At 45.1% G+C, this 18,358-nt stretch overlaps 1 protein-coding gene across 2 annotated transcripts in view; it reads left to right on the forward strand.

Annotated features, from left to right (window-relative positions):
- The window catches only part of tyn (trynity), a 42,748-nt gene that overhangs the window by 524 nt on the left and 23,866 nt on the right, over positions 1-18,358 (forward strand). For both annotated transcript variants that reach the window (XM_075879433.1, XM_075879434.1), the window contains exons 3-5: positions 574-686; positions 7,731-7,965; positions 8,598-8,732. In XM_075879433.1, coding sequence (XP_075735548.1) covers positions 574-686; positions 7,731-7,965; positions 8,598-8,732 — 483 coding nt within the window. The remainder of the gene's footprint in view (positions 1-573; positions 687-7,730; positions 7,966-8,597; positions 8,733-18,358) is intronic.

The raw sequence follows: 18,358 nt of genomic DNA on the forward strand, positions 1-18,358 counted from the left end.
ACCAGTCTGCCACCAGGCCCACTATCTCGTTGCTTTGTGCGAACGCGTTTCTCTTCTCTTTTCTCATTCCTCCTCTGTACGCTAGCCAAACAGACATATTTCTAGTTAACCTCCCTTCCTGCCTCATTTTCTTTTCTTTTCTGGACAAAAATGAAGACGGCTGCGTGGCAGTGCTTGTTGAATGTGCAACAAAGCCCTCCTTAAATAGGGTAGGGGGAAGGGGTAGATGCGATACCACTTTTTTTTTTTTAGGTTGATTTGTCACTGCATATTTACCCTCTCTGTTCTCGTTCGGATTGTTGCTCTCTTTGAGTGAGTTCTGCTATTGAACCTTAATTTCAGCAGGTTCCGAAAAATAAATGAATCATTTTAAGGGTGTACTCATGCACTGTTTACAGGCTGACAAGTCGACCTATAGTATCCTTCTTACTTTTTGAGCACCTTGAGTAAATTGAATGTTTGTCTTATTACATGTGGCAGCAGTCAGGCCTAACTGAACCCCCGCCCCCTCCAACTCCACAAAAAAAAAAAAACTCTTGCTGATTGTGCTGCGTCATATTTTGCCTCTAACAGCGAGCGCCGTCTGCTCGGGAATGAGGACGTACGACTTCGCTCAAGTGGGAGTGTCACAAGACGTGGTGACGCACTACGTAGATCTCAACTTCTATCCGGACAAGGAACTGCTGGTAAGTGTAGCCTCGTGTTGGTGTATTTTGAACTTGGAATTGCAATTTGCTGGCATTCAGCTCAAAGCGAACAAGGTTAGAGAATAAAGGAGTTGCGCCTCAACTTTCGCGTGTCATTGATGATACCTTCCTTTCCATTTCTCCATACCTATGCTGTCGACAACCTTGCAAACTCACTCATTTCTGGTATAGCGCGTGCGAAGCTTGCGACTTTTGGCTGGCCAAGACTCATGAGTGACTCTAATTGTTATTTGTACTGATTGTGTGCCTCCTTTTTTTTTTTTTCTCTACAGCGTTAGGCATTATGACGTATGTTCGTTCACCTGAGGATGAGGAGATGAGACGCAGGAAAGGGTGAAGAGAGTTGTAGGTCAATATGAACCGTGTCTTGATGGGATTTATAATATCGGATAACGATGAGCTGCCCATATAAAATATGCGGTAATAATTATCTGTCCTGATTGCTGGTGGTGCTGCTGAGAATATGTGCCGCACCGAATACTGTGACGCTGGGCGTATTTTATCTCTCCGGGTGCCCCAGCCTGAAAAATATTAGGAAAAAAAGGGAGAGGAAAATAACGATGCAAATAAAGACAGCGTGCTCTTTCTTACCAACACCGGCATGTACTTTCTGCATAAATTGAAATGAGTTGAAATGTACGTTATTGTTTTGATGATGATGATTGATATGTGGGGTTTAACGTCGTAAAGTCACCATATGATTATGAGAGATGCCGCAGTGGAGGGCTCCGGGAATTTCGACCACCTGGGGTTTTTTAATGTGCATCCAAATCTGAGCACATGGGCCTACAGTATTTTCACCTCCATCGAAATACGTTGTTTTGCTTTCAACGCGCATATGAGTGGATATTTCCGCTGTGTATCAAATGAATAAAACTAATGAAAGTCAGAAAAAAATGGATTGAGTTTTAATAAAAGCTTTGTTTTTTTTATTTTTTGCAGCTTATGAATTACAAGGCGAAAAAATTGCCGTAGAATACATATTTTTTTCTCCTCTGCGCGTAGCATACGAACATGGCGAATGTCATCAGTTTAGTGAACTAAGGAATGTAATTACAGGCCTTTTGTGGTGCATTTCACTTCCAATTTTTTTATGACGGATGTCTTGCCAATTGTTGCACAGATGATGCTTATGCTGCTGCTGCTGCTGATGATGATGATGATGATTTGTAATGGTAACAATGTTTACATTGGCTGGATCATTGGTCACGCGGCCAGTTCGTAACAAAAACATGTCTCCTCTTTATTTATTTTATAATTTCTTTCCGGATACAGGCCACTAATTCTATCATGTGCTGTTATCTAAGTCTCTAACAACTCCGATTCAATTAGTCTCTTCCATGCTTGTTTTTTTTTCACAAATATTACAAACATCTCCAGCTTATCTAAACCAATGAGCAGTTAATTCTGCAATTAACTTTGAAATCCACAGCTTCCGAAAATAAATTCACGGGTTCCACCTTCAATTGTTCTTGTTTGAATATCCCAGCATTGTAATTTAGCCTGTTAGGTTCTTGTTCTTTCCAGTCGTTACTTTCAGCATATGCAAGCCTAGTTGTCTTTTTATTGTTTTCAGGCAGCCTGCTAGCAATTCAAATAGCAAAACGCTGCTCCATGTGTACAGGACTTCAGTGTCAAAAAGATCGACAACTCGTGATTGTGCCTTCCATGGCGAGCAAAGGCAGAAGACAACGCCGAGAACATAAAGCACGAACTTGTAGGCTTTGCGTTCACTTTCTCTTCCTCGAGTAGACGGCCTCATTCAGTCGTAGTGGAAGCAAACTGCATGACTCCTTAACTCGTGCAACAGTTTGGAGAAGTTGCTAGGTGGGCGACGATATTGTTCGATGCTGTTTTCTAATGACGGGGTGGCATGCACTCGACGATGGTTGCCTTTTGCATTCAAAGTAGCTTGTGTAGGATGACCATTAAAGTAAAAATATTATGAAAGTTCGTTCTTCCATCTGGGAGTGCTTTTAGCGACAAGATTACAGCCTCAAGCTGCTGCCAACGACGTCACCACCCTGAACTTGTATACAAGTCCGTATCCAAAATTGTGAACGTATCTTCGTGCTGCTCAGGCAACGCGCGACGTTACTACTCGTCGACTCGTTTGAGTTGATTTACGTGACGATGTTTAAAAACAAAGAAATCTTTCAGTGTTAAAATCATTAAACGGCGAAAGACGTTCACGAAAGCGTTCCGTAAAGTCTTACATTTAACACATCTTCTGCTGTCTTTTGTTTTTTGTTTCTCTATTGTGTTTTTAGCATTGCAGCTAATGTATCACGAAGTGTGACGATAGATAGATAGATAGATAGATAGATAGATAGATAGATAGATAGATAGATAGATAGATAGATAGATAGATAGATAGATAGATAGATAGATAGATAGATAGATAGATAGATAGATAGATAGATAGATAGATAGATAGATAGATAGATAGATAGATAGATAGATAGATAGATAGATAGATAGATAGATAGATAGATAGATAGATAGATAGATAGATAGATAGATAGATAGGTAGGTAGGTAGGTAGGTAGGTAGGTAGGTAGGTAGGTAGGTAGGTAGGTAGGTAGGTAGGTAGGTAGGTAGATAGATAGATAGATAGCGTCATTCTCTGTTCCGCAAGTGCTAAAGTGGCCTGTGCTTACTGAGGCCACGTCATCACACCTGACTGCTGACCTGCGGCGACTCTTCAGCGCCGCATTCGTAGAACGCGAGCGCGAGCCTAACCGAGCGAGCGGACACGCGGTATTTCCGGATCGGACGTCTCGGTGCGGGACAACGGACGATCTTGACCGTCAGGCGTGGCTGGACAAGAACGCTTCTTTTTTGCCACTGACACGGGCGTTTCACGCCGCTTCAGTTCACCGCACACCTCTTTGCGCGGTGGTGGACCGCGCACAAAAGACAGCTGGGTAAACGCGTCCGGCGCTGCCGATCAACACCACCGAGACGGCGTTTAGGTCAAGCGAGAGCGTGAAATAACGGTGCGTGGCGCCGTCGGCCCGTGGGCAGTGCGCGCGCACCTCTCCGAGCGTTTCGGTGGATGGGCCGACGTCCAACCCACCGCTTCGACACCAGTTGACCGCGTCAAGAAGCAGTCATTTTCTTCGTGCTAGTGTCTCTGCCTGGCGCTGTAATCACCGCAACTTACCTTTACCCGTGTGTCGGGTCCCGTCGTCACTCGCTACGCGCTCTCGCCTGCACTTTCTTCTCGCGAACGTGTTCCCCCTCATGGCGTATTGACAGCGAGATCGAGCGGAGTCGCCGCCTGGCGGCTACTGGCTGAAGCACGCCTAGTTGATTTGATTGATTGATATGTGGGGTTTAACGTCCCAAAACCACTCTATGATTATGAGAGACGCCGTAGTGGAGGGCTCCGGAAATTTAGACCACCTGGGGTTCTTTAACGTGCACCCAAATCTGAGCACACGGGCCTACAACATTTCCGCCTCCATCGGAAATGCAGCCGCCGCAGCCGGGATTCGAACCCGCGCCCTGCGGGAAACGCCTACTTTGTCATGGCCGTGCTAGACTATACCAGCGAGAGTAGGTGCAGTCTAGCCTGGCTGCGAGTTTGTATGGCTCCCATGGTCTTCTCATCGCGGTGTGTTGAAATGTAATCAAAGGGTAGTTTGTTCTGTTGTATTAGCGCAATATTAACAGCCTGTACGTATAGCTATCACGATGTACAAGAGCATGTGGCTTTACTTGGCTGTTAATCCACTGTAATAACATCAGTTAGGGCAGTTGTCGAAATTGCTGTATGTCCCCATAGGCCGAGAGTATGGGGGTGCGGGGAGGGGGGAGGGGGGGCTCTGGCTCTCAGTGGACTGCCACGTGGGGGGCACAGACTCTCTAGGCTCTGGCCCGGGATATTTTTTTAAAAGCTTCGCTCAAGTCTCTGTATTCTGACAATGGACTGTTGACCGGCCATTCTGGCAGTTATTTCACAGGAAGTTGTTTATGCAAGCTTTTTCGTTTCAGCTGGCATTTAAAGTTTGTATTATGAGACAATATCCCGGCAATCATTTTGGAAAAAAATGCTTCTCAAATGACTTTGTATGCACAGAATATATTGTTGCTGATGAACAACTGAAGCGACTGCTTAAGCTATGACAAATTAAAAAGTCTTGAGCCACCATTCGAATGGGAATGCTACGGAGAATATAAGAATGCAAAAACAGTCCTGACACAGTCAGTCAGTGAACAGTCTTGTACAGACTCGTACGCCAATAAATGAAAGGATAATTTTTTTCGTTGTCAACAAAGAGGTACCCTTCTACATGCCTGCCTGCAATAGTGCCGAAAAAGGTCGTGTGATTTTTTTTTTATTTATCAGCAAAAGTTTTTACTACCGGTTCGGTGACCAAAGAGCAACTCAAATACTCATCGAGAAAACAACCTTTGGTGAAGAAATTCGTAACCCTAGCTTTCCACACGGTGTAATGATAGCAAATGGTATTCGCTACCAGTTGAGAATTATTTTGACCATCTTAAATTGACAAAACTATAATGGCCTGTGCCAGCAGCAGCTTACTCTGCTGTCTGGTGCTTTAAGAAAGTAGGTAAATCATGCCAATAAAAGCAGAAATTTTATGGAGAACTGCATAAGAAAAGTATACAGAGTCGCATATGTGCACTTATTGTACAAAGTGCTCTTCGGTAGCCACACAAGAAAGCCGCGAATCAATCCAGTCACAAAGCAGCAGTGCATAGTAGAGAGAGCACAAGCTAAACTTGTACAAATAAACCAAATAAACGTCATATACTGACAAAACGCCGACTTTCACCGAGGGCGCACCTCGTTCGTTGGCGGATTGCGCGTCCCTTGCTCGTAAAACCACTGTCCAGCGGGCTACCTGCATCAATTTGGCAATGAAGAATGTACACATCCTCAACAGCGTGTAATCAATGCGTTTTATTTGCCAAAAAATAGGGGACCCTGAAGCTTCGCCTATAGTAGTTGGACGCGATAGCGACATGCTGTTCCTAGTTCGTATACACTTGAAGAACTTCGTGCACAAAACCTTTTCAAATTTCTAAGCACCCACTTCGTGGCCTTTAGAGAATAGACGCAGTAGCGTGTGTGCCTTTTGTAGCGAGGTACCGGCTTTCAACGATGAATGCATTATGATAATCACATATTCTGACACCCGTTGGCAATGGATGCATGTACCACGCATTACTGTACTGCAATATTTCATGTTGCATTGTGAAGCATGCTTACAGGACGCGTGTGTTTGTGAAGCACGAAAGCTACTTCCACTGCATTTCCAAGCAGAAGAAGTTCTTTTCACTGTTTTCACAAGCAGAAGCGTGGCCGTGTGCTATAGACCATCTGCTTGCCACGCAAACGGCACGGGTTCGATTCCCACTCGAACCCAAGTAATCGGCTCACACTGCCTCTAATAAAGCCCCGCTGTGCACGTTTGTATACGCGTGGCCGTAGCTCCTGTATTCAGGTTTATTAGCGGTTACAACAGCAAAAGCCACAGCTTACCACGCACGGTGTGGTACCGAGCAGCGGGTTGAGACTCGTTACCCCTACTTGATTAGAAATGTGGGAAGGGGCTTTTTGCGGAAGCGGAATAGTCGCCGACACGCCGGGAACCGGAGTGTAAACAAGATATTTTATAACAATGATGGTGCCTTCAGACGGACGTTACTTGTTCAAAACACGATATCGTATGAAAAAAAAAAATCAGGAAGACGAGAAATAGAAGTCACAATAGTTGAAACTGTGGCATACCGTGTCATGTTGCCAACTTTCACATCGCTTTTAAGTCCAAGAACAGCTGCAGAAAGAAGCATGCTCTCACGCTTGGACTTGCCGCTACTGTATTATAAGTGTGAGAATAATGCAGTCGAGCCCACAAATTTTTCACTTTCGACTTTACAATGTTTGCTTACGTGCGCACGTGGTAAAAATCAATTTATTCCTACTAGGACTTCTCGTAGCAATGCTTCTGTTTCACTTTTCTCCTGAGCTTGAAGCTATGTACTCAAATATATCTTTAAAGCGTTGAGTCCGATAACTATAAAGCTTACAGCTACATTGCTGACGTCGAGTGACAGAGCAACAACGCTTTGGTCACACAGCTATTGAATAATTCACATGGTGTGGAAGAGCATAGCATTAGTAATATTAATACTTGTGAGGGTTTACGTCCCAAAACCACTATTTGATTATGAGAGATGCCATAGCAGAGAACTCCGGAAATTTCGACCACTTGGGGTTCCTTGACGTGCGCATAAAATCTAAGCACATGGGCCTCAAGCATTTTCACCTCCATCGAAAATGCTGCTGCCGCGGCCGGGATATTAACACGCGACCTGCGAATCAGCAGCCTAGGCCTTAGCCACTAGACCACCGTGGCGGGTTAGCGTAGCATTAGTGAGTGGGCGGTAGCATGCGTGTTTATTAAATGCGTATCATTTTTTTGAGAAATAGACACTTTGACATTTTTCTCGTCTATCTATCTATCTATCTATCTATCTATCTATCTATCTATCTATCTATCTATCTATCTATCTATCTATCTATCTATGAGATAGATATCTATCTATCTATCTATCTATCTATCTATCTATTTATCTATCATTATTTTCGGGCAATTAGAAAATAGTTACAATTTGGCTAGTTGTTAATAAACCTGATATCAGAAAGAAATGCTGATAACACTGCTGGCTCAAGATTCAAAGCAGCAAGAAGTAGTTACAACTTATTGCCGCAGAATGATACATGCTTTTTTTAGCTTTTTTTGTTTTCAGTATTTATGCGAGATATCTGGGTAAATATTGCCAGAAAAGCAGCTGAGCCAGCCATATAAAACGTGTGGCTGCTTTTGTGTCTTAACATAAGCTGTATAGCGGTGCTGTCCTTACAACAACCGGGAGTTGAACTAATCTGGTCAACTATCCACGCGTGAGTGCTGCATGGCCTGGGATCTTTGACACCAGAAGCTTTGTCGCCAAACACCACGTAACAGACGCTGGCGTCGCGCACAGGTGAACAGCAAGTCGGAGTGCCTGCGCGCCTGCACCGTGGACAACGACTTCGTGTGCCGCTCGGTGCTGTACAAGCCTAGCCAGGACGGCGCCATGCAGGGCTCGTGTTCAGTCTTTCACGTCGACCACCTCATGCTGCCCGACGGGCCGGCCACTTTCGCGGGCTCGAGCCCACCGCTGCCGTTGCTGGACACAGGCGAGACCAAGGGCATCTACCTGGAGTCTCGCTGTACCAGTGAGTGTGCGCTAGCGTCCATGAACGGGTCAACATAGTCTAACGTTTATAGCGGTTCGCTTGTGGTGTCTAATGGAGAGGTATATGGCTGTACAAATAAAATAAGGAAATGAGTAAGTATGACGAGCGCCGATGTACCACTTAACATTATACAGCTAGTGTCCTATGGTTAGAATTAATCAGAAGCTGCACATAATCTATTTCGCGTCTGGCAACCAGGGATGTTTATTGTGCGTGGCTGGAATCCGGGCGTGTCATTTTTTATCACCATTGTTTCATGCCTAGTAATTGATTCCGCGCCGAGGTTGCGGTCAGGCTAACCACCGTAGCTCGCCGAATGTATCGTTAAATGTGGGTGAAGCACGTACAAACAAAGCAAAAGAGAAACATCATTCGCCGTGCCTGTGTTTATGGCGCATTCAAGTGCCGCACGTCTTCGGGCGAGGACAACGCCGCAGCTAAAGTCGACGCTGACCCGGCCTCTTACTACAGCAGCAGGCGGCTGCAGACACTGCTATCCCGTTCACGTGCGAGCCAAGTGTCCACCGCGGCTGCTTTATGTGCGCTCTGCCTGGCCCCGCATGTGCGTTGGCTGACACGATGCATGTCTCCCCTTCGCGTGTTGCTCGCAGACAGCACGAGGCAGTACACGGCTAAGCCCGGCACACTCAAGAGTCCACCAAGCGAAACGAGGACGTCAACCAAGTCACCGGTCTTCGCCGACTCGCCTGACCCTTCGTGCGACGCCTACGGGGTGTGCTACGACGGTGAGCGTGCGTCTGTCTTCGTCGGGCAATTAAGCGGCTCTCTTTTGATGACCTTGTACGTTGTGACATATTAACGGTCTAAAGAATGACACGTCTGAAAAAACTGGAGCCGTTCTTTACGACCGTGTTGAGTCGGTCATGTTTATAGCTATATCTCAACGTACTTCACGTTTAATAACAGACATAAGTTGTCTTTAAAAGCATCTCCGCAGGTTAGTTATACCCTATCGAGTGGTATGACTATGCGCGTTATCGATTTGCCCACATAGCCAGTAAAGTGCCGCGATTGTCATGTTGTTACATAGAGTCGTGGATCATGACAATATTTTCATGTGTAGGAGCATTTTGTGTGGGGTTGTATGGCGGCCGTCTTGCAACTTTCTTCCGTTCTTTCCTATGCAGCACCTGTTTGAGAAAGCTTGACATCTTTCGGTAGAATTTAATTTGAAAATTCAATTTAACAAACTAGCTGTAAATAAACTTTGGTGGGTACAAAAACTTCTCGGAGTGCCTCGTGTTGCCAAATAATTGCCAATGCTCCAGCTGCGCCACATTTTCTCCGCAAAACCTGCAAGCTCTCTCTTTATGTCGTCTTCTTCATCATCATTGTCTTTATCTTCTGCTTTGCGGTCAAAACATGTGCGCCGATTGCTCCGTCGAGGAATGCAATGACTGGTGGTTGAGACAACAAGTACAATACTAGAGCAGCAGGGAAATTCTAAGGGAAAAAAATTGCCCGCAGCTTCCCTCGGGGGAACACTGAGGAGGATGCGGAGCATATAATTGGTTAACGGGGTGTTAAAGTGCGACTTACTTGGGTCGATGGCTAAATTGGTTAACGTGGTTGTGAAATGGGGTGTTAAATTGCGACTTACTTGGGTCGATGGCTAAATTGGTTAACGTGGTTGTAGGAGGGGGTGTTAAATGAGTGAACACGTACACACGTATGCGAAAGGGCGGCGCTGGTCGAAGGGACGTCGATCATTGTGTTTGTGGATTCGTTGGAATTCATTTCACCGCGACCTTGGACGTCGACGCGCCGTACAAACCAACCGACGAGCGGCAACTGAGCGAGCGAGCGCCGACCTTGAGTATATATACAGCTCGACGGCGCATGCACTGTCAGCTGTTGAATGTTCTCGAAGCGCGACGCCACATGCGCGTCCACTGGAGAATCAGGAGAATTGTAGATGTCGAACGCGGTGTGTAGAGGAGGAAGGGTGCACAGATGGTGGAAGAGTGAAGCACGCGCGGTGTGTAGAGGAGGAAGGGATGCACAGATGGTGGAAGAGTGGGCGACGGCGCGACGGCGCATGCGCGCGCGTCAGCTGTCGAATGTTCGAGAAGCGGTGCGGACGGCGCACTACAAGGCGCGAGTATAAGATGCTTCCGCATCTAAAATCGGCCCCGTATCTACATGTTATATACACTGCAAATGTCGTCGAAAGACGATAGTCTTGTGTCTGGAGAGAGTGAACAAAACGTTTATTCGATGTTCTGCGCAAGAAAATCGCTGAACGGTATTCTGGTGGCGCTGCGTTAGAGTGCCTAGAGTGTGCAGTGGAGGCGAATGAGCGCATCAAGTCACGTCACACGTGTGACATGAGCGCTATCTGGCAGTTATCTTGTAAAACGAAGCGCGTGCGCCCTGGGCGCCCGTCTCAGATGTGATAGCGTGTAGAACGCAAGGCGACGGGTAGGTGCCACCACCCTGTCGTCTTAGCAAAGCGTTCGAAACACTTGTCTTTTCGTGCAAGCGTTGCCTGGTCAGCGCAACGTGATAAACGCTACGGTCCTTATAATTACTTATGTATGCTTTTTCCAACGAGAGAAACACATGCAGATTGTTGACGTGCTCATATGGTGCCTCAGATATGCGCAATAATTTCGTTTCAATTGACAATCACACAAGTACGAACGCTGCATTTTGCGCAATATTGGTGGGCGCTGCTGATTGGGGTCGGCCGTTCAGGGTATCGTTTAGCCACTTTAGTGCCGTTTAGGGTACCGTTTAGGACAGAAAGACAGACAAATGTACAGAGAGACAGACCGAAACTTTTGCGTCGAGGGTCTCCAAGAAAGACTATCGTCTTTCGAAATTATTTGCGAGGCCAGATTACCCGCGTACCGACAGTCCAACAGCAAGCGTCCTAACCTTGCCCCGCCGCGGTGGAATAGTGGCTAAGGTACTCGGCCGCTGACCCACGGTCGCGGGATCAAATCCCGGCTGCGGTGGCTGCATTTCCGATGGAGGCAGAAATGTTGTAGGCCCGTCTGCTCAGATTTCGGTGCACTTTAAAGAACCCCAGGTGGTTGAAATTTCCGAAGCCCTCCACTACAACGTCTCTCATAATCATATGGTGGTCTTGAGACGTTAAACCCCACATATCAATCAATCAATCATGAGGCCCAGCCATGGTGGTCTAGTGGCTAAGGTACTCGGCTGCTGACCCGCAGGTCGCGAGATCAAAGCCCGGCTGCGGCGGCTGCATTTCCGATGGAGGCGGAAATGTTGTAGGCCCGTGTGCTCAGATTTGGGTGCACGTTAAAGAACCTCAGGTGGTCGCAAATTCCGGAGCCCTCCTCTACGGTGTCTTTCATAATCATATAGTGGCTCTGGGACGTTAAACAACACATATCTATCAATCAAGCGTCCTAACTTTAACTCGGCTCTCCAGGCATGCTACCAGAGTATAACATAGCTTTGTATAATGTAATATAAAAAGATAGTAGGAAAGGAAGTGAGGGTGAGGAAGACGTATGGGACGGTGAAAAGGAGGGGAGAGTAAAGCCGAGCATGAAAATAAATAGAAAGAAAGGCGTAGGGCGAACAAAAGACGGAAAGAAAAGGAGATAATTATAAAGCAACAAAGTTTGAGAGACAAAGAAAGGAAGAACGATGAAAGCGACAAATACAGAGGTAGAGAAATAAAGGTAAAAAAGGCCGAGAAAGAGAAAGAAGTACAGAGAGAGAAGTACAAAGAGAGAAAGAAAGAAATAGTGCAAGAAATACACAGAAAAAGAACTGAGAGAAAAAGAAAGAAATACAGGAAGAAAGAAGGAAAAACTCGCAACACTTTATGAAACAGCAACAGCCAGGGCTACCCATCCGCTCTGCTGCCTCATTAGCAATAGACCTCCAGTCCAAGACACGCTGATTGTTTTATTTTCTCGCTTATTAACCAGCCCTGTTGCAATAATACAGTAATCCTCCACCTAGCACGAACTTTCTCCCTCGACTCTCAAAACATTTGTTGGTCACGCTCATCATCCCCTCCCCTAGTTGCAGAAGCATGGGGAGGGGACGCCGCATGCATCGACTTCATAGGAAAAGGGGTGCTGAAATGACCCTCATCCCTCCTTGAAGGGAACCGCGAAAGGTCATCGGGAGGCATGAAAAGATAATGAATAAGAAAACGCGGAGACGGGACCGGATGCAACGCCATGTCATGCAATTTCTGTGTCCCATTATCACGGCGTTCGCATTTGTACCCCTCAATCTAGCCAGCTATTAATATATATACTGTTAGCGAGAAGTGATGTTACTTTTGCTGAGAAATTGAAGTTACGATATCTTTGATACCTCCAAGTGTACAGATGTCTCAATAGGACTGATGACGGCGCTCACAATTCAGCGAACGTTTAAATGACTGGTGATGAGACACTATCGAACTTTCCTTATGAAGGCTGATATGCTTACAAATTTCTTTTATATTTTTGCGTGAAAAAGTTTTTTTCTTCAAATAAGACGTAATAGGGCGAAGCAAGTCATGCGGACGTTTGCAGGACACACTCGCCTGCACGATATATCTCAGGCAAACAGCCACACTTCAATACAGCGCATGTGCAGCAAGCGATTTGTAGCAAGTGGTTTTGCTTCAACTTAGAAGCGGTGGATATGGCAGTGGTTGCAGAATTTTGTTACTCCGAAAATGCTGTTGAATACAGCCGCTTCAAGCATTTTCTGTCAAGAGATGAGCTGGACACGGTAGCGAGGACAAATAGAGAACAGATTCTCCCTAAAAATTCTTGTGGTGCCAGTTCATTCTACGAAGGTGAGTAAAGAGTGAAGATGTAGCACACCTTACAGGTCTATAGACTGGTGCATATGTACTTATTTTCAACACTTGGTGATCATAATAATGATATACTTGCGTTAGTGCTAGATGCACTAATTTGTTCGGTTGTAACATAATCCTATAGTGGCCAGAGATAAATTAACATGCTCGATTTTTGTTGTGCAGTCGTGTGACTTGTAATGATGTTTCATTACAAGCCAAACTCTTCTACCAACAATTCAACAATTCAGAATCATTGCTTGTCTGGTTTTGAGATGTCCCCTTGAAATCACTAACGGTGATCACCGGGGTTGTGTCATCACGGCTAATCAATGCGAATCGCGTGATCATAAACTTGTCGACGTCATACATGGATATGCCGAGAGTTAGAGAAATGGAATACTTTGTTCAGCAGGTGCTGTTGTTCTTATATGTAAAAGCAATGACGTAAACCTTGGTCTGGTTGACCATGTTGTGAGGGGCAGATACACGATTATTATTATTATTATTATTATTATTATTATTATTATTATTATTATTATTATTATTATTATTATTATTATTGACAAAGTCGTTGATTGGTGCCCGGTATTGCAATATCTCAACGAATGACCTATGCTCACGTTTTGTTGTTTTTAGAAACAGAAGCACGAAGAATACGTGGCACCACATACTGATGCGCTGTCGAATTTATATTGGAAACATCATGCACTTCTGCGGTATTTTCTCTCAACTGTAGTTTTTTTAGCTGTTTCTTTTTGTAGATGTGGTCGAAGTCAAAATAAAACGAGCTTTAGCCTAAACTCGAAAGAAAACAAGCACATTATGGTCATTTCAGGGCTAATACTGGTCCCCTGAATGCAACGAAAAAAAAAGGATGATTGAAGATTAGCTTGAGACAAAATCGAACTGTAAGAAAACAATGTTTACGGTGTAAATAGAAAAGAAAGTTCTATATAACGTTTATCTAATGGTATGTAAAAAACTAGCACATAGTGCACGTGAGGTAGTATAGAATGTATTTTATTTCTGATCAATTTGCAAAGGGCATATTGTAAGGGAGTCCAAGCATCGCTGATGTCGTGAATAGTGAATTTAGGCAAAAATTTGATGAATGCAATGTCGAAATTCAGTAATTTTTTGGCTGTTAATAAGACTAGGTGCACATTGGCACTGTGCCGTGAATTTAGTTTCACGAAGTAGTTCTGAACGCAGCTTACTACGGTAGTGACGAAAGTTTCTTCTGAAAATTGGCGCAAAGGGCAGATTTCCTGCTTCTTTCTGTCAAAAATGTGCAGTTATTTCGAATAACGAAGGTTTACCAATACAAACCAATTACTAATATTGTATGAGAAATAAAAAAAAACTTGACTTCGTTTAAGCCACCGAAGAATTTTTCGTTGCATTATGAACTGTACTTACATTACAGGATGTTTGTGCTTAAACGAATGAAAACATATAATCATAAGACAAGGCTATTTAACAAAACATTTAGAGATTTAAGTCTATCGCAGAAAACCCCTTATTGCGTCTTGCCTACTTACGTCATTTACACATGCGCCGCAGCTGCAAAATATATTCATCTTTTTTTTACACTTTGAAACACACAAAGGATTGAAATGAATGCTTGCTGCTTAATGGTTGAAAATGTGGCTACTCGAGACACGCGGCAGTAGGCCCTTGGATCAGCCCCGCTACAAGTGTTTCGCGTGGTACATAGGAGCTCAACAACAACTCCGCTACTCCCAGGGACACAGACATATGTATACAGGCAGACGGGCCACCACATTGGAAGTATTCCATCTTGATTATGCGTAGCCACGTCGGTTAGAAGAACTTGTGTCGGGCGCGGGATCTGGCGGCCAACTTGGTCGCAAATACACGCCGGACCCTTTCTAGAAGACTTCGCGTGTCGCTGGCATCGCGAACAGGGCCACCAGGGACGTGCGGCGATCAGCAAAGCGCGCCGACCGGAACAGCAGCCAGCGGCCTCGAGTGCACGGTCGGCGAAAGAAAGAGTACCGTTCGATTGCTTTGTCGTTGTCCAGCGCCCGGCGCCGCGGACAATAACTGCGTGCGTGTGCGTATGTGCACTAGCGTAGCGGGGTGGCCGGTTGCGTAGCAAACCGCTTCGAGCACCGGCCGACCATCCATCACGGGGCTTGGAACGAGAGCGGCTGCATACGGAAGCACTGGACAAAGGCCAGACGTTTACGCGCTTGACCGACATCGCATTGGAGGGCAGTGGCGCGGCGCGGCCGCTTCCAGAGAAGGTCCAGGAAACCGGCGTGCATCCGAGACGCCACTGGCCATTCTCAAGGCGTGAGTTGTATGGGCGCCCCCCCGCCGGAGAAAGGTGAAACCCGCCGACCCTAACGTCCATTGTTCGCTTCCACGCTGGGTGCTACTCTTCCGCCTGCCCACCCCTACCCTCCCACCATTCGAGTGCACAGCTCCTTTTGTGCCTCTCGGTATACTCTTTTTAATACATCTGTGTTTAGTTTTCAGTGCGATTGCTTCTAGGCTTCTTTCAAGACTAGGGAGGTGGAGCTACGAACTCGATGATGGAGGAGGAGCTACGAACTATAACCGATACCTCAAGGTCTTTCCATAGCTGATACCCCGCATGGTTTGATTCGAACTATGACCGCGACGAATCTAGATAGAGTGCCTTTTTTTTTCTTTTTCCTTCTTATTTGTTATTTGCACCAGGACCTTATGTTGCATAGGTGTTCAAGTATAGAGTAGAGAGTAGAGTAAAGAGTATTTGTTTGTATAGTGTCCCGGAAGTAGCGAGATTTGCTACTTTCATGAAGGTCATGGGAGCCGAGAAGATGAAAGCATTCTAGTAATTTTCTTGAATGTACAGAGCGAAATTTTACCCACGTTTATTGTTCACACGCAATATCATACGGGCGTTTTTTTTTCACCTGGTGTAGTTTCACAGTCTTGATAGAAGATCAGTTGACTGCAGATAATACGTGCTCTTGTTCATTGTTATATTTTCCACCAACTCTTTAACCTATGTGTATGTTGGGAATTTAGAATGGTAAAGTGATTACTTCCTACATAACCATGGCACTTCATTCGAAAAAAGGGGCAAACTGTAAAGAAAAGAAAGGAGGTACGGAAATAAAAACGAAACGAAACTGTCAATTCCATGTTTTTATGCAAATAGATGATAACGGAGCATTTTTTTTTATATCTGTGCAAGATAACTAAGTTTGCGGTGAAGCTTATTTTTAGGAAAGATGACCCGGCATTTTGTATAAAGTACTAACGATTGTAGATTGTTCTTACCGCTGTTTGAAGTACGATATGGGTTTAGAAGCCACGCCCACTCTTTTGTGAAGGACTAAAAAAACAAAGCAAACAAATGAAGATGGGAAAACGATGTGGGAACAGCACAATTCAGCACGTCACACACAGAGAGAGTAGTCAAATACGCGGGTCGTGGCATAAGAGGCGTTCCCTACATATGCTTGGGCTTGGTACTGGATTGAATACAAACCTTCGTGGAGAGCAAATCTCTCATTTCTGAAAATATTAGGCTCAGTGGGAACTGGTAGCACGACACTACGTCTGAAATAAATCTAACGCTGTATACGCATCTCCACACACGCAAAATTCTCGAGCCCAGAAACAATAAGAACAGCAGCGGCGTATATGCTGCCTTCAGGCTTCCAGAACACAGTGCTATGATAATATGCATCATAATTTAACTTTACCTAGCAATGAACATTGCCACAAGAGTCTCTTCAAGCCACGTCAGCTGTGGTGGGCTTGGCCTGTTCACTATGAACTTCAAGAAGCCCTGCGACGCCTTTTGAGCAGGGTGATAAAACACTGCCGATCGGTAGGGGACGCTCCCACAAGCATGTGAGACAAACATTATACCGCAGCACATGGCCTAAAATTCACAAATAATTCTCAGAGTCGGCTATTAGTCACTCATTTTCCTTTCTACAAAGCAGACCATACATCCAAATTTCTGCGCCATATACCTACGTCCACGTTGGTTCGCTTCATTGAACATCGTTGGCTGCCGTGGCCACCGTGGTATGCGTGCCCGCGCTGTTTTGCCGATCACATTAAAATTGAGTCACTCGTTCGATGAAAACCATAAAAAGGAAGTGCTCAAGGTCATGATGCGCGATAAGGGATACATCATCTTGCCCCCTTGTCACCCCACCCTACATGCGCAGCTTTCAGCGTGGCACGTAAGGAGAGAGTGAGAGAGAGCAGTTGAAGCGTGCAACCAATACTTCAAACTCTGCTCGTACTCGACGGATTCTAACAACTTTTTGCGGCATGTGATTCGTGAAGCGTCATCCGCTGACCGTCAGTGTTCGACTATATCTCAGAAAAGTGTTGCAGGGCCCTCTTAAGAGCATGTAGAGTAAGATGATGCAACTTTTACTTAAATGAGAAAATGAGTATGCTTCTGGATGTTGACGTAGCAGAAGCCACAGCTGATGCTGAAACGAGTGTGCTGTACCGTAAAAATGGCTCATTTGAAGGAGCGCTTTGTGTGATCACATGATTGAGCTGACGTCAGCCCAGCCGTCACTTTCTTGCACTTAGGGGCAACTGGGTTATGAATAAGGACTCATCCTTCAAGTAGGGGGTGTGGGTACTCCATTAAGGTTTTCAATTCGCCCGAACGTACAGAAAAGAAAGAAACAAGTCTGCATCGCATGGGAGCTTACGCATAGGTGTTGTTCTATTCCTCGTTTCTCAGTTGACTAGGTTCCCACTCCCTATATATGTAGCAACAAATTTAAAAGGCGTTTGGTGCACCACTGTTTCTTTCCTTTTTTTTATTTCTTTGGTTTTTCCCAAAGCTGCGTTTTTACTCGCTGAATTGAGGCACGTAATATCGCACTCGCTCATAGGCTGCATATCTTAGCCCACCGACGGCCAGTGCTGACCTATCAACTGTAGCCTACTAATAAAAGGCTCACTCGCACTTCTCTTTCTCTCCACTTCTTATACTTTACAATATATGGATACACTATGCTTCACCCTTTCCCTCTTCCTCACCCTTCACTTCCCTTCGCACCCCTTAATATAATTATTTATACGTGACGGTGCTGTACTTCCTTTCTCTCCCTTCTACTCTCTTCCCTTTCTCTTTATTTTTGTGTTGATCTCTGTCTCTTCTGTCTTTTTGGTCTGTGTCCTTCGTCCCTTTCTTTTTCTCTATACCTTACCTTTTTATTTGTCTTTTTCTTTCTCTCTCTCTTTCCACTCTTTCTCTCGCCCATCCGAGTGACTCGCATAAGTCCTTTTCACTCTTACTTCCGTTTCCAAATTCCTTGCTTAAGTGTACTATACAAGGCTATAGGCCATGTTTTGCCCTCTCAACTATTTCCTTTCCTTCTCAACCTGACTTCCATTTTGCAGCCCCTTCCTATGCCATACTTTTTATAGCTATATGCTATGCTAGGAGCTGCATTGCACATAGCATCATACCCACTTTCGGTGATGCATACCCGTTTATTTCGTTTTTTTTTTTTTTCAGCCTATAGAGATCGCACTTTACGCACGGCTTGAACAGTTTCGATG

The sequence above is a fragment of the Rhipicephalus microplus genome, chromosome X, assembly GCF_043290135.1.
Source record: "Rhipicephalus microplus isolate Deutch F79 chromosome X, USDA_Rmic, whole genome shotgun sequence".
Lineage (NCBI taxonomy): Eukaryota > Metazoa > Arthropoda > Arachnida > Ixodida > Ixodidae > Rhipicephalus > Rhipicephalus microplus.